The sequence below is a fragment of the Schistocerca piceifrons genome, chromosome 1 (genome assembly GCF_021461385.2).
Source record: "Schistocerca piceifrons isolate TAMUIC-IGC-003096 chromosome 1, iqSchPice1.1, whole genome shotgun sequence".
Classification (NCBI taxonomy): domain Eukaryota; kingdom Metazoa; phylum Arthropoda; class Insecta; order Orthoptera; family Acrididae; genus Schistocerca; species Schistocerca piceifrons.
In genome coordinates, this window is record NC_060138.1 from 769,368,550 (window position 1) to 769,391,883 (window position 23,334).

The window sequence follows — 23,334 nt, forward strand, 5'->3', positions numbered from 1 at the left end:
TATCTCCCTTCGCCACACTCCCCCCCCCCCGCCGCCACACTCTCCCCCCGCCGCCACACTCTCCCCCCCGCCGCCACTCTCTCCCCCCACCGCCACTCTCTCCCCCCCCACCGCCACTCTCTCCCCCCGCCACTCTCTCCCCCCCGCCACTCTCTCCCTTCCTGACACTCTCTTCCACCCCGCCACTCTCTCCCCCCGCCACTCTCTTCCCCCCCCTGCCACTCCCTTCCCCCCCCCGCCACTCTCTTCCCCCCCGCCCCGCCACTCTCTTCCCCCCCCGCCACTCTCTTCCACCCCCCCGCCACTCTCTTCCCCCCCCCGCCACTCTCTTCCCCCCCCGCCACTCTCTTCCCCCCCGCCACTCTCTTCCCCCCCGCCACTCTCTTCCCCCCCGCCACTCTCTTCCCCCCCGCCACTCTCTTCCCCCCCGCCACTCTCTTCCCCCCCGCCACTCTCTTCCCCCCGCCACTCTCCTTCCCCCCCCGCCACTCTCTTCCCCCCCGCCACTCTCTTCCCCCCCGCCACTCTCTCCCACCCCGCCACTCTCCCCGTCCCCCCACCCCCCCGCCCCCCCACCCCTCGCCGCCACTCTCCCCCGCCACCCCTCGCACTCTCTTCCCCCCGCCACTCTCTTCCCCCCCCCCGCCACTCTTCCCCCGCCACTCTCTTCCCCCGCTACTCTCTCCCCCCCCCGCCACTCCTCTTTCCCCCCGCTACTCTCTCCCCCCCCGCCACTCTCTCCCCCCCCCGCCACTCTCCCCCCACCCCCCCGCCACTCTCCCCCCCCCCCGTCACTCTCTCCCCCCCCCCGCCACACTCCCCCCTCCACTTTTTCCTCTCTCCCCCTTCCTCTCTCCCACCCTCGCCCTCTCCCTCTCTCCCCCCTCGCCCTCTCCCTCTCCTCCCCCCCCCCCTCGCCCTCTCCCTCTCTCCCCCCCCTCGCCCTCTCCCTTTCTTTCCCACCCTCCCCTTCTCTCTCCCACCCTCCCCCTCTCCCTCTCTCTCCCACCCTCCCCCTCTCCCTCTCTCTCCCACCCTCCCCCTCTCCCTCTCTCTCCCACCCTCCCCCTCTCTCCCACCCTCCCCCTCTCCCTCTCTCTCCCACCCTCCCCCTCTCCCACCCTCTCCCTCCCCCTCTCTCTCCCACCCTCCCTCTCTCTCCCCCCCTCACCCTCTCCCTCTCTCTCCCCCTTCCTCTCTCCCACCCTCCCCCTCTCTCCCCCTTCCTCTCTCCCACCCTCCCCTTTCTCCCCCTTCCTCTCTCCCACCCTCCCCCTCTCTCCCACCCTCCCCCTCTCCCACCCTCCCCCTCTCCCACCCTCCACCTCCTCCCACCCTCCCCCTCTCCCACCCTCCCCCTCTCTCCCCCTTCCTCTCCCCCACCCTCCCCCTTTCTCCCCCCTTCCTCTCCCCACCCTCCCCCTTTCTCCCCCCTTCCTCTCATCCCACCCTCCCGCTCTCTCCCCCCTTCCTCTCTCCCACCCTCCCTCTCTCTCCCCCCCTTCCTCTCTCCCCCCTTCCTCTCTCCCCGTCTCCCTCTCTCTCCCCCCTTCCTCTCTCCCACCCTCGCCCTCTCTCTCCCCCCCTTCCTCTCTCCCACCCTCGCCCTCTCCCTCTCCCCCCTTCCTCTCTCCCACCCTCGCCCTCCTCCCTCTCCCCCCTTCTCTCTCCCACCCTCGCCCTCTCCCTCTCCCCCCTTCCTCTCTCCCACCCTCGCCCTCTCCCTCTCCCCCCTTCCTCTCTCCCACCCTCGCCCTCTCCCTCTCCCCCCTTTCCTCTCTCCCACCCTCGCCCTCTCCCTCTCCCCCCTTCCTCTCTCCCACCCTCGCCCTCTCCCTCTCCCCCCTTCCTCTCTCCCACCCTCGCCCTCTCCCTCTCCCCCCTTCCTCTCACCCCACTCTCCCTTCTTCTTGTCTCTCTCTCCCTCTCTCTCTCTCTCTCTCTCTCTCTCTCTCTCTCTCCTCTCTCTCTCTCTCTCTCTCTCTCTCTCTCTCCCTCCCTCCCTCTCTCTCTCTCTCTCTCTCTCTCTTTCTCTCTCTCTCTCTTTCTCTCTCTCTCTCTCTCTCTCTCTCTCTCTCTCTCTCTCTCTCTCTCTCTCTCTCTCTCTCTCTCTCCTCCCTCTCTCTCTCTCTTCCTCTCTCTCTCTCTCTCTCTCTCTCTCTCTCTCTCTCAATACACGAAGAGCAATTATCAGTGGCTAGTTTTATGAATGTGGAGCATCCATGATGTTGGGTTAATCAATGAGAGAAGATTTCATAAAGAATTTTTCCTCAGACTTAAACATAAAGTTTGTAAACCACTAAATATCAAGAGCAACAAGCCTTAAAGTATTATATTATTTTACAGCATTTGGAAGCACTTTAATTGGTAGAAGACATGGTGCAATTGATGCAAGCTTACACATAATGCTGCAGTTGCCAAACTATGTACCTGAAGAAAAGAAATTTGAATTGCTTGTTCTGGTAAGTGTTCATAAGACTTCATATTAAACATTAACACCGTAACATATTGATTTCTTTTTGTTCAAATTATGTTCTAAAAAGTATTTTTTGTTGTTAATGAAAAACATACTACAATGAATGCATTACATATAGACTGTAAAAATAGCTTTTGAAGCTCAAGATATAAAACTTTGAAGATCACCAGTAATAATATCCCAGGTATACTCGTGCACTGGGCTTGATGAAAATATCTCGAAATGTGAAGTCGTTTTGTAATTTCCGTGTAACTATGAAACTATGAAGTCTAAGTGTGTATTTCACAACAGTTTCCTGTGAACATAAATCTTGTAGGATCTTGTTGGAGCACAATGAATGTACTTATCCCATGCTACTGCAGAGCACTAGTCACTCAATCGATGAACTGTCATAACATTGTCTCTAATGAAGTAACATCATATTCTTTTTCACTTTCTTAACCACTGAATGCAATGTCAAACTCAGGATCATTACAGCCACTCATTTTTGAAAGCATTGCCTAAACAACAATGCAGAATAGAGGCTGAAAGCATGCATTTTGTTGTCAAGTGTCCAAAGCTGCACACAATCACATCAGCCAAAACACAACTGTCACGTTACATATGTAGGGCCAGATGCTCTCTAGTGGCTGAACATTTAACTATCAGTGCTGAAACAGCTATTCGTGGTTTTTTTATTTTTAAATCTTTTCTTAAATTGCCCAAATATACTCAGAATTTTGAGTTTATGTCAAAATAATAAAAACGAGATAACTCGGGGGTTTTATGTGAAAGGGTAATATTATTGATTTATCTTACTACTATTACAAACAGTTTAATACTTCTAGTTTTTTGATATTACATAATTATTTAGGTGTTGTCATAGAATGTTAATTTTAATTTACTGACAAAGTAACATGCTATTTTATTGCAGTCTCTTCTTTTCCTAACGAATTTGGTGGAACATAATACTGAGAACAGAAAAATTCTTTTTGAAGCAAGAGCCCCTGCTGGACCAGATAATGTTTTTCACTGTAAGTATTAGTTGAATTCTAAGACAACAAACAGAAAGTTTGTAAAAGATGTGATAGTATCTTATATCTTCACAGTAAATTAGTTATTATTGATTGTAATGAATATTAGAAATTGCTGTTCAGTTACCGCAGGCAAAAAATATTGCTCAACTCCTAACATGGAATGTAACTGTTTGTGTCCTCCAGCTTCCCTTTTTTTTTTTTTTTTTATTCTGTTCATTGGAAAAAAGCAAAAGTTGCAGGGCAAGCAAGAGAGACACTTGGGAATAAACCCTACTGTCTGCAAAATTTGAGGGTTGCAGTCTGAGTTGCATTTTTAATTTTTTATATTCACACACAGATTTGATCCTTCAGGGAGTTCCCTTTCCAGATACTCTGGGACATTTCATGTCATTCTCTATTTGGTCACCTAGCCTGAAGAGTGTCTGGGAGGTAATGAGTTATTTGATGTGGGTGTCTCTCTCGCCCCCCCCCCCCCCCATATACACATGCAAATAAACGTTTGTGTCTGCATATTCTGTTAGCCTAGAACATTTTATATAATGAAAGAAAATTTGAAATTGATAAAAAGCCACATTCTACAAGAAACAAAAAGACAAAGAACAACATGTGAAACTATTTAGATACTGTACTTTTGAATATAAATGGAAACTCATTGAAATCCGCCTTTCAAAGTTACTTTCTTCAGTAAAAGGTTTGCGTGTATGTGGGAACAGTCATTCTGCTTTGACTAACACTGTTGGTGGTGTTGTGGTTCTTGTAAGTATGCTTCACAAGTTCTATATGCAGTTGCTTTGGTATGACTTAAGACAACAGAGCCACACTTATTTCTAGTTTTGATAATTTGTGTCTGACTGAGGGCACAGGGCCACTTGTGAACTGAACATTACATTCATCTTGGGATCTGTATGTGTGCACGCAAGTATGACACCATAAAGCATCACTTTGGCTTACCAAACTCTGTCAAAATTCATTTACAACCACCAATACATTCCATCAAAAGTTAATGCTGACTGAGATTTCCGATGCTGTTAGACGATGTTTATAGTCTATACATGATTACCAATGCATATTTCATATGGTTCTCAAATGAAACATTAAATTTGGATTGTGTACATGCAGTGAAATGACCTGTTGCTTCTCCTCAGCGTACTTTTTGTAGCACTGTCCTATATTTTTCTGTTTTAGAATAAAGTGCACGCTGTGTAACAAATAGATACAATATTTGAAAACACAAATTTAAAAGTGATTTATATTTCTTTAAGTGCAAAGAGATGATGATATGCCCAAAAACCCTACAGCTATGTAAACAACACAGCCAACCTACTTCTACCCCCACCCCCTCGCCTCTCTGTTTTTCCTCTCCTGTTTTTAACTGTATTGTGATTAGTAGTTTGAGTTTTTTGTTGCTTGAAATATTCTAATTAATCTTCTTCTGTCCTACTTTTTGTCATTTTCTTAAAAGCATGTCACTATTTTTTTGATGTTTTGTTCCCACCCTTTGCTCTTTGGCCCTGTAGTTAACACATGCACAACTTTACATTTTTCTGCCCATCTACACTTACTGTTTCTAACAAAAGCCCATTGCTGTCTTCCTTGTTTCACTTGAAATAAGAATAACTGTGTCTGCAGATTCAAGACAATCACTGTTCTGTGATATATCTTATTTCCCATAGATTTATTTGAAACTACTTCCATTGTTAATTTCTTATTTTTTATCTTATGGTAGAAACTATTTTATAAAATAAAAATGTTGGTCAGTAAATTATAAGTATTACAGAGGGGCCGAGCAGATGACACCTTTGGACGATGTCAGGATTTGTCTGGAAGCGCTCGTGGCACTAAGAAAACATGAGTTCAGTGAATCATTTATTGTGACAACTTTACGAAGGGTGGTGCACTGTTGGCTATATTTGCCTCCTGCCCTGGTCACGGACAGAATCTCGGTGTCGGATGCTGCGCCAGTGCATGCGCCTGCATCTAGCGAGATGACGTTCCTCTTGTGCCAATAGAGATGTTTAGCCCATCCTGGTACAGCTGCTACTGGCGGAGAGAGTGTATTCTTGCCCACTCCATACCTCTTCTTCCCTGGACCACCACATCCGTGGTGTGGTAGGCAGCAGGTGTTGAACCCAGTACTGCTGGGCTGGTTGTCGTCTTCCGTCCCACACTCAGAGAGTACAGCACCTGGTACTGCGCTGCTGGTAGTTAATTAGCTCTCCCAACAGTAGTGGTTGGTGTGACACAGCATGAAGTTTGTCAGTGGAGTTCAGCTCTGTGGCATTCCATGGCTGGCTGGTACTGCACTGGTTGATCTTAGACAAGACTTGCTAAAACAATATGGTCATGGAATGGAACGTCACTGACACGGACTCCATTGTTCCCATTGACCTGAACCATGCTATCTTACTTGGAGCTGGGTTCCAGTATTTAAAGAGCTCTCCTCAGTTCTTTTACATTCGGTTACTAGTGATGACCTCATGTGGCCTCATTATTCTGCTGCTGTTGCCTTAACTCTCTCTTAGCAGCTTGTTAAATCGGTCTATGAATGTTTTCCCTAGCCATGACTATTGCTTCTTGCGGCTTTCTGTCGTACGAACTAGTGTGCGTGTTATTTTGCTTAGTCACTGTCCTTTTCAGCTTTCCTGCTGTGTATGCTCTCTCTCACTCAGCCACTGCAGAGTTGTAGACTGTGCTGCCTGTCTGTCTTGCATCACTGTGCTTCCTGGTCCGCCACTAGTCATGGCATAACCAGCCTATTTTACGTCCAGGTGGTTGAACTCCGTTACATAATTTATAACCTGGAACTCATATTACTCTGTACTGTAACAGTATTTACTGACATGTTATGAATTTCATTAGTGATTACACCTGTAAAATTCTACGGTTAATCTTGGAAAAAACATAGTAGAAACTAAAACAGGCACTGAGTATAAAAGATATTGAACTCCATGTGGCAAACTCATGATCTGCAACGTATAAAGTGCGCTATTAAGAATAATAGCGAATTGATTAAACATTAGGTACTATTATTCCAAATGGAGCAAGTTTTTCCTCCCTTACATTACTAATTTTTATATCAACATCCCCATTAACCAGTCAGCTGATATGTGGAAAAAAATACTTCCACACAAAATATTCTAGATGGGACAATAATAAAACTCATTGAGATCTTAATGTAAATACTTTCTTTCAACTATTTTTCATTTCACATTTCCCATTCAAAGAGAAGTAAGTATGCAGGACCAAAAAATTAGTCACCATCTGGAGGTATCACACTAATACTGTTTAACATTGCCTCTAACCTTGATAATGACCTGTTAGATGAGGAAGTATGTCCACAGGTTTCTCCAGGCATGCCTACCCAGCTGAAGCCACACATTGATATTCAGATCCTACAGAGCTACCGAATTCTTTGACTGCTCTGTATCACACGCTACTGCAGATAGTGCAGATACTTTCTTTGAGGTTGGAATTGGATGATTTAGTGGGCCATTCAAGATGCAATAGGGTGCTAAGTGTTAGTCAAACCAAGAACAAATGTATACAGCCCTGTGAACATGGCTGTTATCATCTTGGAAGTCACTAATGTCTACAATTTACTAATAATGAAGATGAAAGAGAAAGATCAGTTTTATGTTTAGGTATCCTGCATACTCGATTCGCTAGACAAACAATCAAACAACTCGTATTAATGAGTTTTATTACAAAAGGCAGTTACAGTTACTTAACTTTGATGTGAGTCACATGCAAAGGGGCGACATGTAAAATAATCAGTTTTCTTCAGAATAGACAAAGACAAGTCTGTGCCACATAGAGATTCCTAACAAAGTGGCTAACATTGAAGCTGCTGCTATCAAAGTTGCTGCCACCAGTCGGCCGTGGTGCTTATGTCTTCTTTACATAGGGGCCGCTGCTGTCACATTGTCGTCCTGGACGGAACTTGGTCATTGTGCGATTGGCTGACTTCTCACAGCCATCTCTTCTCTACCATTCCTGACTGCCATGCCAGTGCTTGACTTTATGCTGTAACATACTCCCCCCCCCCCCCCCCCCCCCAAAGTTATCAGCCAAGGTTGTATATAGACCTTGACAGTGGGGAGCGGGGACCTCAGACTTCCGGTTATACTGCACCATCTGGCCTTCGCTCTGGTGAAAACATCCACCAGAAAACAACCAGAAGGCTGGGCGTCCACATCCTGAGGCCCATAACAAGATTTAGAAGGCGTTGGCTGCTGCAGCATGGGGTGTGTCCAGCTCCTTCGGTAGGACAAGAGGAGGCAAAGGCTCCGTCTCCATGGGGTTGTCCCATGGTGTCGTGATGACACCCTCTGGTGGCTGGTGTGGCCGCACTGTCCTCAGGATCTGTGAATCTGGGGGAAGAGGTACAGAAGGATCATCGTGCACATGTCGGTGGCGAATTTGCTCATAATGTTGACCCTGCAATCCGTCTAGGCATGAAATGCTACACATACATGCACCAAGTCGACGAAGGATCTTGTCTCGCACCCACTGTCTGCTGCTGCTAAAAATCTTGAAAAACAATATCATGCAGTGCAAAGCAATACTTGAGACATTCCTTTGGCGCCGGATGCTGAGGAGGTTGGAGCAGTGTCTGATGGCAGCGGCCATGAAGCAATTCTGCTGGTGGTGGTCCATCTCGTGGACGCGAACAATAGGAGGTGAGAAACAGGTGCAGTTCTTGATCCCTGGTGTGTGTGGTGTGAAGTTTGTCCTTCTGCTGCTGAAGATTCTGATAAAATGTTCTGCTTTGCAATTTGCCTGTGAATGGAACAGTGCAGTAGTCAGATGCTGTAAGCTATTGCATTCACTGAATGTTTCAAATTTATTTGACGTGAACTGAGGGCCATTGTCCAACACTATGACTTCAGGCAGACCTTCAAGGCAAAATATAGAGGACAATGCTTGGACTGTGCTATGTGACATTGTTGAGTTCATTGGCATAGCAAAAGGAAACTTGTTATAAGATTCTATCACAATCAGCTAACATATGTTCGTAAAAGGTCCCACAAAGTGTACGTGCACATGTTGCCATGGTGATTGCGACTAAGGCCAAGTAGAGAACTTTTGTGGTGGAGCGGTTGATTTTCCGCACATTCGTGACACTGTGACAACATGCTAACTGTTTCGTACGAACAGTCCTCCAGTGTCCTTGGTGAAGTAACTGCAACACTTTCTTTTTGCAAAGCTTTGGGGATTAACACACGTGACTGTCCACTCTCATTTTGAACAAGAATCACACCTTTCTGTATAGCGAGGCCATGCCAGCGTGCAAAGTATCAGCGAACTAAAGAGTGCTTTATGCTATGCAATGAGCGAGGCGAAGATGTGCAAATGTACGGTAGCAAAAAATTCAAATCTGAATCAGCTTCCGTGGCCTGTGCAATTTTCCTATAGTTCAGAGGAAAGGACTGAAGCAATTCAGAATTGTGAGCATCGATGTGACAACAAGATGCAGCAGATGCGTCAAAGTCTGAATCAGGGCCAATCGGAAGATGTGGAAGTACATCCGAATTACCATGTTGAGATGTCGGACGATACACAACCTCGTACTGGTATTGAGACTACAAAGCCCCCCTTTGCAATTTTTGGGCAGTTCGTACAGAAACTAGATTCATTGGATGAAACAAGGACTGCAATGGCTTGTGACCCATTACTAAGAAGAAATTTCTGCCGTGGAAATAATGGTAGAATTTATTGACATCATAGTCAATAGCCAATGCCTCTTTCTCTACTTATGAATTGTTACACTGAGGTTTAGACAACTCTTGTGATGCAGAAGCAATAGGCCTGTCTTTATCACCAAATCTGAGCAAAAGCACTGCACTGATTCCATAAGATGAAGCATCAATTTGCAACACATCTGGTTTGTCAGGATCAAAGTGAACCAAGCATCAATCACAGAGCAATGCATCTTTAAATTTTTGAAAATTTTCTTGGCACTAGTCTGTCCAAACAAAGGGGACTTTCTTGGGACACATGTGATGCAATGAACCTGCGATTTGTGCAGCATTCGGTATGAACCGATTATAATAGTTCATTTTCCCTGAAACTGACTGCAATTCTGTGACATTGCAAGGAACTGGCAGGTCATGTATGGCTAACAAATGTGACTGAAGAGGATGTACATCTTGACTGTTTATGACGTGACCAAGATATTGCAATTCAATTTTTAAAAAATCACACATGTCCACTCCGCACTGGAGCCCTGCATCAGATAACGCATGAAAAAAAAAGCCTGCAAATTTGCAATGTGTTCTTGAGCTGTACGACCTGCTATGAAAATATCGTCCAAATAGTTTGAACAGTTTGGTGCTTGGGCAGTCAGCTGTTCCAAAGACCATTAGAAAATGGCAAGTGCGGAAGCACTGCCAAAAGGCAAATGCAAATATTTAAACAAGCTCAAATGAGTGTTCACAACACACACGGTTTGAGATTCTTCATCTAGTGGTATTTGAAGATATTCGTCGTGCAAATCAATTTTTGAAAAGTAGATACCAGCGCCTAACCTGTCCATGAGATCCTCTGGGTGTGACAATGGATAAGTATCAATCACAGTTTGTGGGTTGACTGCAGACTTGAAGTCAACACAGAGGCAAATGCGTTTGGGGAGCAAAACCAGTGGACTTGCCCATTGACTAGCTTTTATGGGCGCAGTTACTCTGCTATCTTGCAATTCTTTAAGTTCAGCAGCCACTTTGTCCCATAATGAAATGGGAACAGTTATGGCCCAGCAAAATTGCAGCTGAGCGTTGTCTTTCATAGTAATATGTGCAACAAAATTTTTAGCCTTGCCTTCAGAAAACAGTTCATTGAATTCTTTCAGCAAGCTAGCTACACTGTCTTTAGCATTGAATGCAGTCACTGAGAACACATAATCCTGAATTGAATTTGAAAGCCAAACAAATCAAATAAATCAAGGCCAAATATGTTCTCACAGTCACATGATTGTAGCACAGTGAAAGTCACAGTTCGCATTTGCGAACGATACATGGCAGGCAAATACGTTTTCTGAGAATGGGAATGTCTTGTCCATTATGAGTCGACTGGTGTGTGCTAGTTTTAGACAGGCGTGGGGAGCCTAACAGTTCATATGTGTTACGATTCAGCATTGTAACACACACACCCATGTCCAACTTAAATTACACACATTTTCCCCTAAGATGCAAATAAACAAAATGTTTGTTGTACTGGTGTAGCACTGAAAAAACTGTTTGCTTACTAGTTTTGCTAATTCCTGCAGCAGGTTTTGAATACACTGCCTTGTTGCTAATTTTGGAATAGGCAAATGCAAGAAACAGGAAGTGCAAACAGTAAAAATAAGCACACGAGTAAAGAAAATTTCTGCAACACCCAGCTGAAAATACAGAATAGAGAAAACACTATAAGAGACACTGTTAAAACATGTAAACACATCCCTGCAAAGAAAAGATGAGCACAATTAAGGCACCAGCAAAACAAAAAACAGTCACAATCTATGGTAGTGTGGCTCTGTTAAGAAGTTGTCACTACGATATTTGTTCACCTCGTCACCATTGTTGTGTTTAGGTATCCTACATACTCGTTTCACTAGGCAAACACTCAAACAGCTTGTATTAATGTGTTTTATTACAAAAGGAAATGACAATTACTTAACTTTGATATGTGTCGCAAACAAAGGGCGACATGCAAAATAATCAATCATCTGTAGAATAGACAAACACAAGTCTGTGCCATATAGAGATTCCTAACAAAGTGGCTAACAGTGAAGCTGCTATCGAAGTGTGCATGGCACTTATGTCCTCTTCACATAGGGGCCGCTGCTGTTGTGTTGTCATCCTAGAGGGTGGTGGTCGGTCCTTGTGTAATTGGCTGACTTACTCTCACAGCCGTCTCTTCTCTATCATTCCCGACTGGCGTGCTGGCACTCGACTTTATGCCATAACAGTCAGCATTTGATCACCAGTGATGTTGGAAGAAATGTCATGGTTAATGTTCACCTGAGTGAGTGAGTGGACTGAACTTATGATGCACAAAACATCACATAACCATTTCCAGCCTGAACTGTACCCTCCCCACACTGCATATTACATGGGCCCTTCAGTGCACCAACACCTTGTTTCAGTTGCAAAGAGGCAGAATTGCAGCTTGTTGGCTGCTCTACTTGCATTCTGTCAGCTACAGCCCAGTGTCTGTGTTGTTTGGTCCTTTGAAGATGTGAAGCTTTATGTGCTGCTGTGATCAATGGCCATTTGTAAAAAAATCATCAAAAAAAGTTGACAGATAGAGAAAGGAAAATCTGCAAACCAGAGCTGCTTGATGCAGAATTAAAACATCTCACCAGTGCATTGTTCAAGAATGGTCATTTTTTCACCAAGGGAAAAAGAGCATTAAGACCGTGTAGAAATCGTAGCAATGCTCAAGTGCCAGTGAAATAGAAAATTTTCCTGTATTTGACTAAGGAAGTTACTGACTGGATAGGTAAAATCGTGAAAAACTTTAACATTGCGGTAATCTAAAAAACCATCCGGAATATCCTAGATCACATAATATCGGTCAAGGATGCTCGCCAACCGCATGGAAAAGCAAGAATTTATAGGATACCATGTAGTTGTGGATACCTGCGTGCTGTTGGCTGCTCCTGTACTGTGCCTGCTTCCATGGAACCCGCTCACTGATTGGCTGCTCCTGTACTGTGCCTGCTTCCATGGAACCCGCTCACTGATTGGCTGCTGTCATACTGTGGCCATGAAACCCAAGTGCTGATTGACTGTGGCATCACTGCACTGTAAATTGCTGTGTTCACATTTCACTGTCAAATTTCATGAGTTCTAGTTTATTGTGCCCACACATAATACTACATTTGACCACGTTCCCTTCTTTCTTTATTTGTTGATCGTCCTCAGTGTCAGCTTACTGCGTTGCTACACTGGCTGAAAAATGGGGTGTGAAAGAACAACGCTTACTGCTTTAAATGATGCAGCCTGACAGATTCACAGTTGTGTTTCACAGTCTTTAACTTTCACTGTTACAACCCCCCCCCCCCCCCCCCCCGCAATAATACACAGTTACATATGGCCGGTGCACTATTGTTTAAACTTTCCATAAGCCTCATTAGTAGTTTTAAGGCGAAAAGCGACATACTGCTACAATAGTTTACTGTTGAATATCTATGAGCAATAAAAATATAACCACATAATTCACATTTCTTTTGGAATAATCGGGTACATATGGAACAGACACTGTCATAGTTTTTACACACAGCCTAAATGTGTTACACTTATTTCACAATGAAGTTGAAGCATTGTTGTTGTTCTAACCACCACATGTTTCTCGTCTGAAATTCGACCATGGACTGATTGTCTCATGACCAAAAATCGGGCCCTTATACATCCTCACAATAATAGGGGCCGAAATTACACATTGTTCGAAGTTTAATTTATAGAAATTACAATTAAAACTTAACTTTTAAATTAACTGAATACATTGAAAAATTGGTCCTTTTTAACAGTTTCTTCTACTACAAGCGTTTAGCCGAATTATTTGTTTAAATCATGAAATTAACAAATATTGTTACACAAACAATATTTTTGACAAAACTGTTAATTACTTTGGAATTAATTAAGGGCTGGCTTTGCTAACATGTTTTTGAAGAGAGCCAAATAGATACTTTAAGATTACTAGCATTTCGTCTTCCAAATGTTAATAATTAATACAGATTTATATTTGTTTATAAGTCAGCAATAGAATTGTACAGATTTATATTTGTTTATAAGTCAACAATAGAATTTAAGTTGCGAAAAAACTGAGGGCCAATCTTTCTCTTGTATGAAAATGCAGATTATATTCATGTATGTTAATGGTAAATAATTCAAAAACGAAAAAACGAGTTTAAGGAGGCAGATGGCAAAACAAGAGAGGAAGTAAAAATATCCCAGCTTGCTTCATCACAGTGCCTCTCCTGTACCAAGTCAGCCTGATTGACGTCTTACCCCCCTTAATGTGAAATCCATTTGACCATGGCACAACAGCTGGGCCATTTTATTAATTGCAGTGGCCATTTGCGAGGTACCTCACTCCGGATGTTCAAGGTATGCAGTTGTCTTTGCAGTGTTTCCCCAGAAACTTGTTGAGATGGACTTGCATCCAGTGATAGCAGCAATTCCCGTCATGGTAAAAAACAGTTGTGATTGTCAAAATGTGACATGTCTCTGATCCATGCTAGTTAAGATGTTTTTTTGACCACTATGTTACACTGCTGCAATCGCTATGCCATTCCTTGTAGACAAGTTGGAAATTCCACATTATACACTTACAAGTCAGGCAGCTGCATTCACAGTGTGGTCATTGGCGCATCCAAACATGATAGCTTGTTTCTGACATTCTGTCACACATCCACATTGATCCATCTTACTGCACTGATTCCATACCCCTGACTGGCTCATATGCCATGATTTACACCAGCAGTGGAGGGTCACCAGGTACCACTTCTATACTGCTCCACAGTGACCAGTCTTTGAAGGAGGGTGGGGACTAATATTTCGTGTGGTTAACTTATCGTCATTGGGGTGCAAATTAGCAAGTGTGATACTGAATATTGTTATCAGTGACTTAGAGACTAAATTTTTAATGAAGTACCACAAATAACAAACCAGTGAGGAGAAAACTGATATGTATTACATAAGAAAATTTAAGTAGTATAAAACATAAAATTATCTTTCAGTACTAAATGACTTAAGGTAAACTAAGGCCTTTCTCTGTGTGCTAATGTGGTGTATAACTTCCAGATAACACCAAAAGTGCCGTGGAAGCACTAGTAACATTCTTCTACCAGCAAGAACAACAAGCACGTGTTGAAGAGGGTAAGACTGATGCCATTTTGGATGGAAAGAAAGATGCTGAAGTTCAGGATGAAGCTGCACAGGCACCTAAAACACAAGAAGAGTTTATTGAAGAAACTGTAGCAAAATGTAAGTGACATTTTTGTTTTGCAATAATTATTTTTGTGATAAATGTGAAGCATTCCAGATTTTGTTATATTAAACAATGAAAAATCCAGGATGGTATAATGATAGTATTATAAAAAGGATAGGTTGCTACTCACCATATAGTGGAGATGTTGGGTCGCAGATAGGTACAACAGAAAGACTGTTAAACACGTGTAAGCTTTCGGCCAAAAGGCCTTCTTCGAATTAGACAACACACACACACACACACACACACACACACACTCACACTCAAATGCAACTCTCACACACATGATCACTGTCTCTGGCTGCCGAGGCAGTCACACACACTCATGCAAATGTAACTCACGCAGACATGGCCACTGTCTCTGAGAGAATGGGTGTGTGTGTGTGTGTGTGTGTGTGTGTGTGTGTGTGTGTGTGTGTGTGTGTGTGTGTGTGTGTTTGTGTGTGTGTGGTGTTTAATACAAAAGGAGGTCTTTTGGCCAAAAGCTTTCTTGTTGTATAGTCTTTTTGTTGTGCCTATCTGCATCCCGACATCTCTGCTATACGCTGAATAACAATCTATCCTTTTCATAAGATTTTGTTATCTGTTGTGTATTTGCATCTGTATTGTTGGTGCATATTGGATACATTATTTTTATAACATGGCTTGGTTATATGTAATGTTGGAAAGCCAAAGATTCATGATTCACCTCTATCTACCTTTGTTAAATATACAATTTTGTTTCACTAAACTGAACCTTGAAGTTGATCATTGATTTGGAATTTTAAGGAGAAAAGATGTAAATTTACTTCATTTTCATCATCTTCATCATCAATCTTTTGACTGTTTGACAGCTCTCTATCTTCACCTATCAGAAACTAATTTCTTTGTGTCTCCATAAAGACTCTCGTATTATGTATAGCTTTTAAAAATGCCATTCACAGTCTCTCTTGGGATATCTTCCCTTGCAATGTTCCTTCTAGAACATTTGCAAGGAACTGGTTGTGTCATATTGTGAGAAATCCTCATGTGCTTGTGTCTTCTTTGTTTTGTTGTTCTTCTAAATGGCCTTTCTTCACCAGTTCTTGTGAGTGGTTTTATCTATCCATTCTATCTTTTACAGGTCTCCAGCAAATTACTTCAAATGCTTAGAGAGATTTCATTTCATTTTCGCAGTTGTACCTTGTAAGATTCTTTGGAGATTTCTTTCATCGGGAGCTGTCACACCCATGTCATCCATAAACCTTAGCATTGGTATTCTTTCTTCTCCATTTATTCTGATACCTCTAAAGTATTCTTTGCATTCATTTACTGCCTGTTCTATGTACAAGGGTAATACCAAAAGTAAGGTCTCCTATATTATATATATATATATATATATATATATATATATATATATATATATATATATATATATATATATATATATATATATATAAGTACAGAACTCGGTTTGTGTGGCAGTTGGTCACACTGTTACGAAGAGTGCTTCACGCACTGTGTGTAAACATGCGCACACCGCGCACTGCGCCGATTGAAATCCATCGCCAATTGCCGGAAATGTATGGTGAGTCATGTATGAATGTCAAAAATGTTCATAAGTGGTGTAGAGTGTTTGCAGCTGGTCGGACCGTAATTCACAACGAACAAAGGAGCGGGAGACTGTCAATTTCTGAGGCAACAGTGTTGAAGGTTGAGCAAAGCATGCATGAAGATCAGCGGATCACCCTGGATGATCTCTGCACGTTGGTTCCTGAGGTTTCCCAAAGCACCACTCACAGAATTTTAATGGAAACATTGAACTACCGGAAGGTGTGTGCAAGATGGGTGCCACACATGCTGACTGAGGACCACATGTGGCAACGAGTTGATGCTTCCCGCACATTTCTTCACTGCCTTTCAGCCGAACAGGACAACTTTCTGTACTCAATTGCATGGGTGACGAAATCTGGTGGCCATACCACTTTACATCTGAGACCAAGCAAGAATCACACCAGTGGCGGCATCCTTCTTCGCCAAAGCCGTGGAATTTCAAACAAACACAGTCTGCCGGTAAAGTCATGACAGCCGTTTTCTGGGATCGGAAAGGGGTATTGTTGGTCGACTTTATGCCCGCTGGGACCACAATTAATGCTGACAGGTACTGTGAGACTCTGAAAAAACTCAAACGGGCAATTCAGAATCGGAGGAGAGGAATATTGAGCAAGGGCATACACATTCTCCATGACAACACTCGCCCACACATTGCTTGGCAAACTGTTGCTCTCATGCAACAATTTCAGTGGAACATAAATCACCCTCCCACCCACCTACCCACCCACCCACCCTATAGTCCTGACTTGGTGCCCAGTGGCTATCACCTGTTCCTTAGGTTAAAAGAACATTTGGCCGGAAAGCGATTCAGCTCCGACGACGAGGTGAAAGAAGAGGTTCATAACTTTCCGAACAGCATGGCAGCGAGCTCGTATGACTTGGAAATAACAAAAACTGCCACAGCGTCTACAAAAATGCATGAACAGAAATGGTGATTTTGGCGATAAATAGCTAAATGTTCAAGCTATAAACTGATGTAAACTATTATAGAAATAAATAGGTCTATGTACTTATAAAAAAAATAGGAGACCTTACTTTTGGGATTACCCTTGTATGTTGAATAGAGATCTAATGCTTTTAAGAATTTTGGCTTCTTTTTTGTATTTATTGTCTTTACAACTGTTGTTTGTTCTTGGTATAGTTATTTATTATTCTGTGTCTGCAGTCTAGTTTAATCATTTCTAGAATTACCATTAGTTTGTTCTAGGTGACAGTGCCAAATGTTTTCCTGAGGTTTGTGTAAGCTATGTAATTTTTTCTATTGACCCTACAGCTTTCTTCAGCTGTACTGCAAAAAGGTGTAGGATAGCTTCTCTTGTGCATCTGCTTTCTCAGGAGCTAAATTGGCTTGAGTTTTTTTTTTCTTAATGTTTCTGTGTATTATTCTTTTTAATATTTTTTATGTATGAGCTAGTATGCTAAAACTCGTGATCTTCCATTTGACTGCTTTTTTTGTTCTTTGAAATCATTATCATGATACTTTTCTGAAAGGCTTCTTGGATAATGCCAGTTTTAGGTATATTATTGATGAAGACAGGTATCACATGCTTAATTTTTGGTTTTAATGCTTTTAAGTATCTCACCTGGAGGTTATCAATACCACTAGCCTTCTTTTCAACTCTTCAATATATTCTTTCCATCTGTTCACTGCATCCTCAGCTTCTATAAGAATCCTTCCCCCCTTGGAGCATGTTGAATTACTGCATTGTTTTCTTTTTCAAGAATGATTTCTTACCTGATTGTGATCCTTTTCTGTGTTACCTTTTCATAATTTTCATTTCTTTTCCCAGATATGGCTTTCAGCCATTCTTCTTTAGCTCTTTTTTGCTTGATTAAGTTTTTTAGTCTATTGTATTGTGATTCATTTTCCCCTTGCACTTTCTTCTTTGTTCAATTAATGCAGTCATGTGAGCATTTAGCCTCGGTTTACTGGGCTACTTTTGAGAGAGACCAATTGTGTCCTTTGCTGCTGTTTTTGGTGCCTTTTTTAGATTTTCCCAACTCAGGTGTTTGTTGTATGACCTTCCTTCGGTTGTAACTTCACCAAATTTCTATAGTTTTCTTGAGTACTCAACATTCTTAATTTATCTGTTGCTGTTTTCTCGGGTTTTTACCTTGAACTTTGAACTTTTTTTTATTGTATTTTGTACTACATTGCAACTAAGTTACAGTTGCTGAATATATCAGCTCCAGAATAAGATTCATTTTGTTACATGTGGTTTCCTTGTTCCTTTCTGATCATAATGTAAAATTATTTGACCATAATATAAGCAATTTTATGTCACCTGTTATCAAGAGAAAGAAAACAGGTGTTCTACGGATCGGAGCGTGGAATGTTAGATCCCTTAATTGGGCAGGTAGGTTAGAAAATTTAAAAAGGGAAATGGGTAGGTTAAAGTTAGATATAGTGGGAATTAGTGAAGTTCGGTGGCAGGAGGAACAAGACTTCTGGTCAGGTGAATACAGGGTTATAAATACAAAATCAGAAAGGGTAATGCAGGAGTAGGTTTAATAATGAATAGGAATTCGGGTAAGCTACTACAAACAGCATAGTGAACGCATTATTGTGGCCAAGATAGATACGAAGCCCACGCCTACCACAGTAGTACAAGTTTATATGCCAACTAGCTCAGGAGATGAAGGAAGAGATTGATGAAATGTATGATGAGATAAAAGAAATTGTTCAGATAATGAAGGGAGACGAAAATTTAATAGTCATGGGTGACTGGAATTCGATAGTAGCGAAAGGAAGAGGAGGAAACATGGTAGGTGAATGTGGAATGGGAGGAAGGAATGAAAGAGTAAGCCACCTGGTAGAATTTTGCACAGAGCATAACTTAATCATAGTTAACACTTGGTTCAAGAATCATAAAAGGAGGTTGTATACATGGAAGAAGCCTGGCAATACGCGAAGGTCTCAGATAGATTATATAATGGTAAGACAGAGATTTAGTAACCAGGTTTTAAATTGTAAGACATTTCCAGGGGCAGATGTGGACTCTGAGTACAATCTATTGGTTATGAACTGTAGATTAAAACTGAAGAAACTGCAAAAAGGTAGGAATTTGAGGAGATTGGACCTGGATAAACTGAAAGAACCAGAGGCCGTAGAGAGCTTCAGGGAGAGCATTAGCTAACGATTGACAAGAATGGGGGAAAGAAATACAGTAGAAGAAGAATGGGTAGCTTTGAGAGATGAAATAATGAAAGTAGCAGAGGATCAAGTAGGTAAAAAGACGAGGGATAGTAGAAATCCTTGGGTAACAGAAGATATATTGCAGTTAATTGATGAAAGGAGAAAATATAAACATGCAGTAAATGAAGCGGGCAAAAAGGAATACAAACGTCTCAAAAATGAGATCGACAGGAAGTGCAAAATGGCTAAGCAGGGATAGCTAGAGGACAAATGTAAGGATGTAGAGGCACATATCAGTAGGGGAAAGATAGATACTGCCTACAGGAAAATTAAAGAGACCTTTGGAGATAAGAGAACCACTTGGATGAATATCAAGAGCTCAGATGGAAACCCAGTTCTAAGCAAAGAAGGGAAAGCAGAAAGGTGGAAGGAGTATATAGAGGGTCTATACAAGGGCGATGTTCTTGAGGACAATATTATAGAAATGGAAGAGAATGTAGATGAAGATGAAATAGGAGATATGATACTGCTTGAAGAGTTTGACAGATCACTGAAAGACCTAAGTCGAAACAAGGCCCCGGGAGTAGACAACATTCCATTAGCACTACTGAGAGCCTTGGGAGAGCCAGGCCTAACAAAACTCTACCATCTGGTGAACAAGATGTCTGAGACAGGTGAAATACCCTCAGACTTCAAGAAGAATATAATAATTGCAATCCCAAAGAAAGCAGGTGTTGACAGATGTGAAAATTACCGAACTATCTGTTTAATAAGCCACGACTGCAAAATACTAACACGAATTCTTTACAGACGAATGGAAAAACTGGTAGAAGCTGACCACGGGGAAGATCAGTTTGAATTCCGTAGAAATGTTGGAACAGGTGAGGCAATACTGACCCTATGACTTACCTTAGAAAATAGATTGAGGAAAGGCAAACCTACGTTTCTAGCATTTGTAGACTTAGAGAAAGCTTTTGACAATGTTGACTGGAATACTCTCTTTCAAATTCTGAAGGTGGCAGAGGTAAAATACAGGGCGCGAAAGGCTATTTACAATTTGTACAGAAACCATATGGCAGTTACAAGAGTCGAGGGGCATGAAAGGGAAGCAGTGATTGGGAAGGGAGTGAGACAGGGTTGTAACCTATCCCCGATGTTATTCAGTCTGTATATTTAGCAAGCAGTAAAGGAAACAAAAGAAAAATTTGGAGTAGGTATTAAAATCCGTGGAGAAGAAATAAAAACTTGGAGGTTCGCCAATGACATTGTAATTCTGTCAGAGACAGCAAAGGACTTGGAAGAGCAGTTGAACGGAATGGACAGTGTCTTGAAAGGAAAATATAATATGAACATCAACAAAAGCAAAACAAGGATAATGGAATGCAGTCAAATTAAGTCGGGTGATGCTGAGGGAATTAGATTAGGAAATGAGATTAGTAAAGGAGTTTTGATATTTGGGGAGCAAAATAACTGATGATGGTCGAAGTAGAGAAGATATAAAATGTAGACTGGCAATGGCAAGGAAAGCGTTTCTGAAGAAGAGAAATTTGTTAACATCGATTATAGATTTAAGTGTCAGGAAGTCCTTTCTGAAAGTATTTGTATGGAGTGTAGCCATGTATGAAAGTGAAACGTGGACAATAAATAGTTTGGACAAGAAGAGAATAGAAGATTTCGAAACGTGGTGCTACAGGAGAATGCTGAAGATTAGATGGGTAGATCACATAACTAATGAGGGGGTATTGAATAGAATTGGAGAGAAGAGAAATTTGTGGCGGATCTTGACTAGAAGAAGGGAACGGTTGGTAGGGCATATTCTGAGGCATCAAGGGATCATCAATTTAGTATCGGAGGGCAGCGTGGAGGGTAAAAATCGTAGAGGGAGACCAAGAGATGAATACACTAAACAGTTTCAGAAGGATGTAGGTTGCAGTAAGTACTGGGAGATGAAGAGGCTTGCACAGGATAGAGTAGCATGGAGAGCTGCATCAAACCAGTCTCTGGACTGAAGACCACAACAACAACATGTCATCTGTATAACTTTGTTTTATCCATGTATATCATCATCTTGTGTGGTTATGAAATAATGTATTTGTGATCACCAGCTCTTTTTCTGTGCAAAAGTCAATAAGTCTGTGCCATCCTTTATTTCCAGTTGCTAATTCATACCTACCTGTCACTTCAGCTTTCTGTATGTCTTCTGTCACAGCATTCTAGTTACCCATAATAATAAGAATTTCCACATGTGTGTCTACTACATATTGCGGATTTCCCCAAGTTATTCTTATACTTCTTCCATTTCATCATCACTATGTCAATATGTTGGCGTATATACTATGTTGACAGCTAAATCTACTGATTCAGCTAACAGAGAGTCATTGATATTACAGTCACAGGATCTACATTTTTTTGTTTTGTTAAGTGCACAATTTTACATTTCTGAACATTTAAAACAAATTACCAGTCTTTGCGCCACTTTGAAATCTTATCAGTCTGGCTTAATATTTATGCAGCTTCTTGCAGATAGAACTTCATTATATATAACTGCATCTTCCGCAAAATGCCTGAGGTTTCTATTGATACTGTCTGCAAGGTCATTAAAATAAAATGTGATCAGCAAGGGTCCCAACACACTTCCCTACAGCACACCTGAGACAACGTCTACATCTGACAATGACTCTCTATTCAAAGTAACATGCTGCGTCCTCCCTATCACGAAATCCTCAGTCCGGTCAAAAATTTTGCTTGATACCCCATATGATTGTACTTTTGACAATAAGTGTAGATGTGACACTGATTCAATTTTTTTCCTTCTTTTTTAAAAAAAAAGAAGTCAAGGAATAGTGCATCTATTTGACTGCCTTGATCCAAAGCTTTCAGTATGTCATGTAAGAAAAGTGAGAGTTGGGTTTCACGTGATCGAAGTTTCCAGAATCTGCGCTGGTAGTGTTGGCATGAAGGAGGTCACTCTGTTAGATATACCTCATTATCTTTGGTCTCACAATATGTTCTAAGAATTAACAACAAATCGGTTATATTGGATGGTAGTTTTGTTGATCAATTCTAATACCCTTTTTGTCAATGAGTGTGAGCTGTGCTTTTTTCCAACTGTTGAACACAGTTTTTTGCTCAAGAGATCTATGACAGATTATAGTTAGAAGAGAGGCTTCTGCCCCACATGCTTATTTAAAGGTTTGGTCACATGGGCACTCCTCTATTCAGTGCAGATACTCTCATCTTGACCACCATTCATAATTTTCATAATAATTTCATGTAAATACTTATGATAAAACAGATGAAAACCTTTGCAGTCATTTTGAAATCTCTTAACAAACTCACTTGTATGTTATTTGAGCAATTGTAAACAAATCACAAACACACAAATTGCCACTTTTGGCACTCAAGTCAAAACACTAACTCCACCTATTTCATATGTCACAGCTACAATTCAATACATGTCAAAAGTTATTGGAATATTAAGGAAGAAAACTCGTGATGATATGATCATTTGTGTGTCTGTGGAGGAGTTCATAGTTATGGCACTGTTTATGTGAACAAACTAAATTGTTTATTATATTTTATAGTTGTATAATTACAAAAATAATCTGATCATTATATTGCAGATATTACCCTCTTTCATCTGGTGTATCACAAGTGTGACTTTCATGGTGGATTCAGTTGTTACAATTTACCATAATCAGTTTCGTAATAATGTTTATAATTTTTTAACTAGTAAAGCTTCAGACATGGATCTGTGTTTAATGAGCTCGTCCCATTGCCACAGTTCCAAAACTGTCATTGGGTTTTCCTCTAGCATGCTTGTAACAAGTATTAATAAGTTTTCATTAAGACCATATTAGCGGCTACATTTCAAGTCACAGGTCCCTCCATATTAGCTTGTCCCAAGACCATACTGCTGGAACAAACCTCTGTTTTTGCCTAGAAAAATTCCAGTGAGCATTTGGGCTCGTGGCTTACTAGCTGCCTTTACTTCCACTTAGCTCTCCTGTCACAGTCCATCTGACAGCTTGCCGCCCCAATTCACATTGGCCCACAGCCGACCTGTCAGATTCATTCTGTCCTGTGACAGTCAAACCATCTGCTTGTAAAGTCACATACCTCAACTTCATATACATTACTCACCTGCTGTGTGATATATGAAG

At 41.8% G+C, this 23,334-nt stretch overlaps 1 protein-coding gene across 1 annotated transcript in view; it reads left to right on the plus strand.

The window, feature by feature from the left end:
* LOC124712412 (protein wings apart-like) overlaps nt 1–23,334 on the plus strand; it is a 103,937-nt gene that overhangs the window by 60,222 nt on the left and 20,381 nt on the right. Inside the window, exons 8-10 of the mRNA XM_047242709.1 lie at nt 2,347–2,462; nt 3,390–3,489; nt 14,277–14,459. Coding sequence (XP_047098665.1) covers nt 2,347–2,462; nt 3,390–3,489; nt 14,277–14,459 — 399 coding nt within the window. The remainder of the gene's footprint in view (nt 1–2,346; nt 2,463–3,389; nt 3,490–14,276; nt 14,460–23,334) is intronic.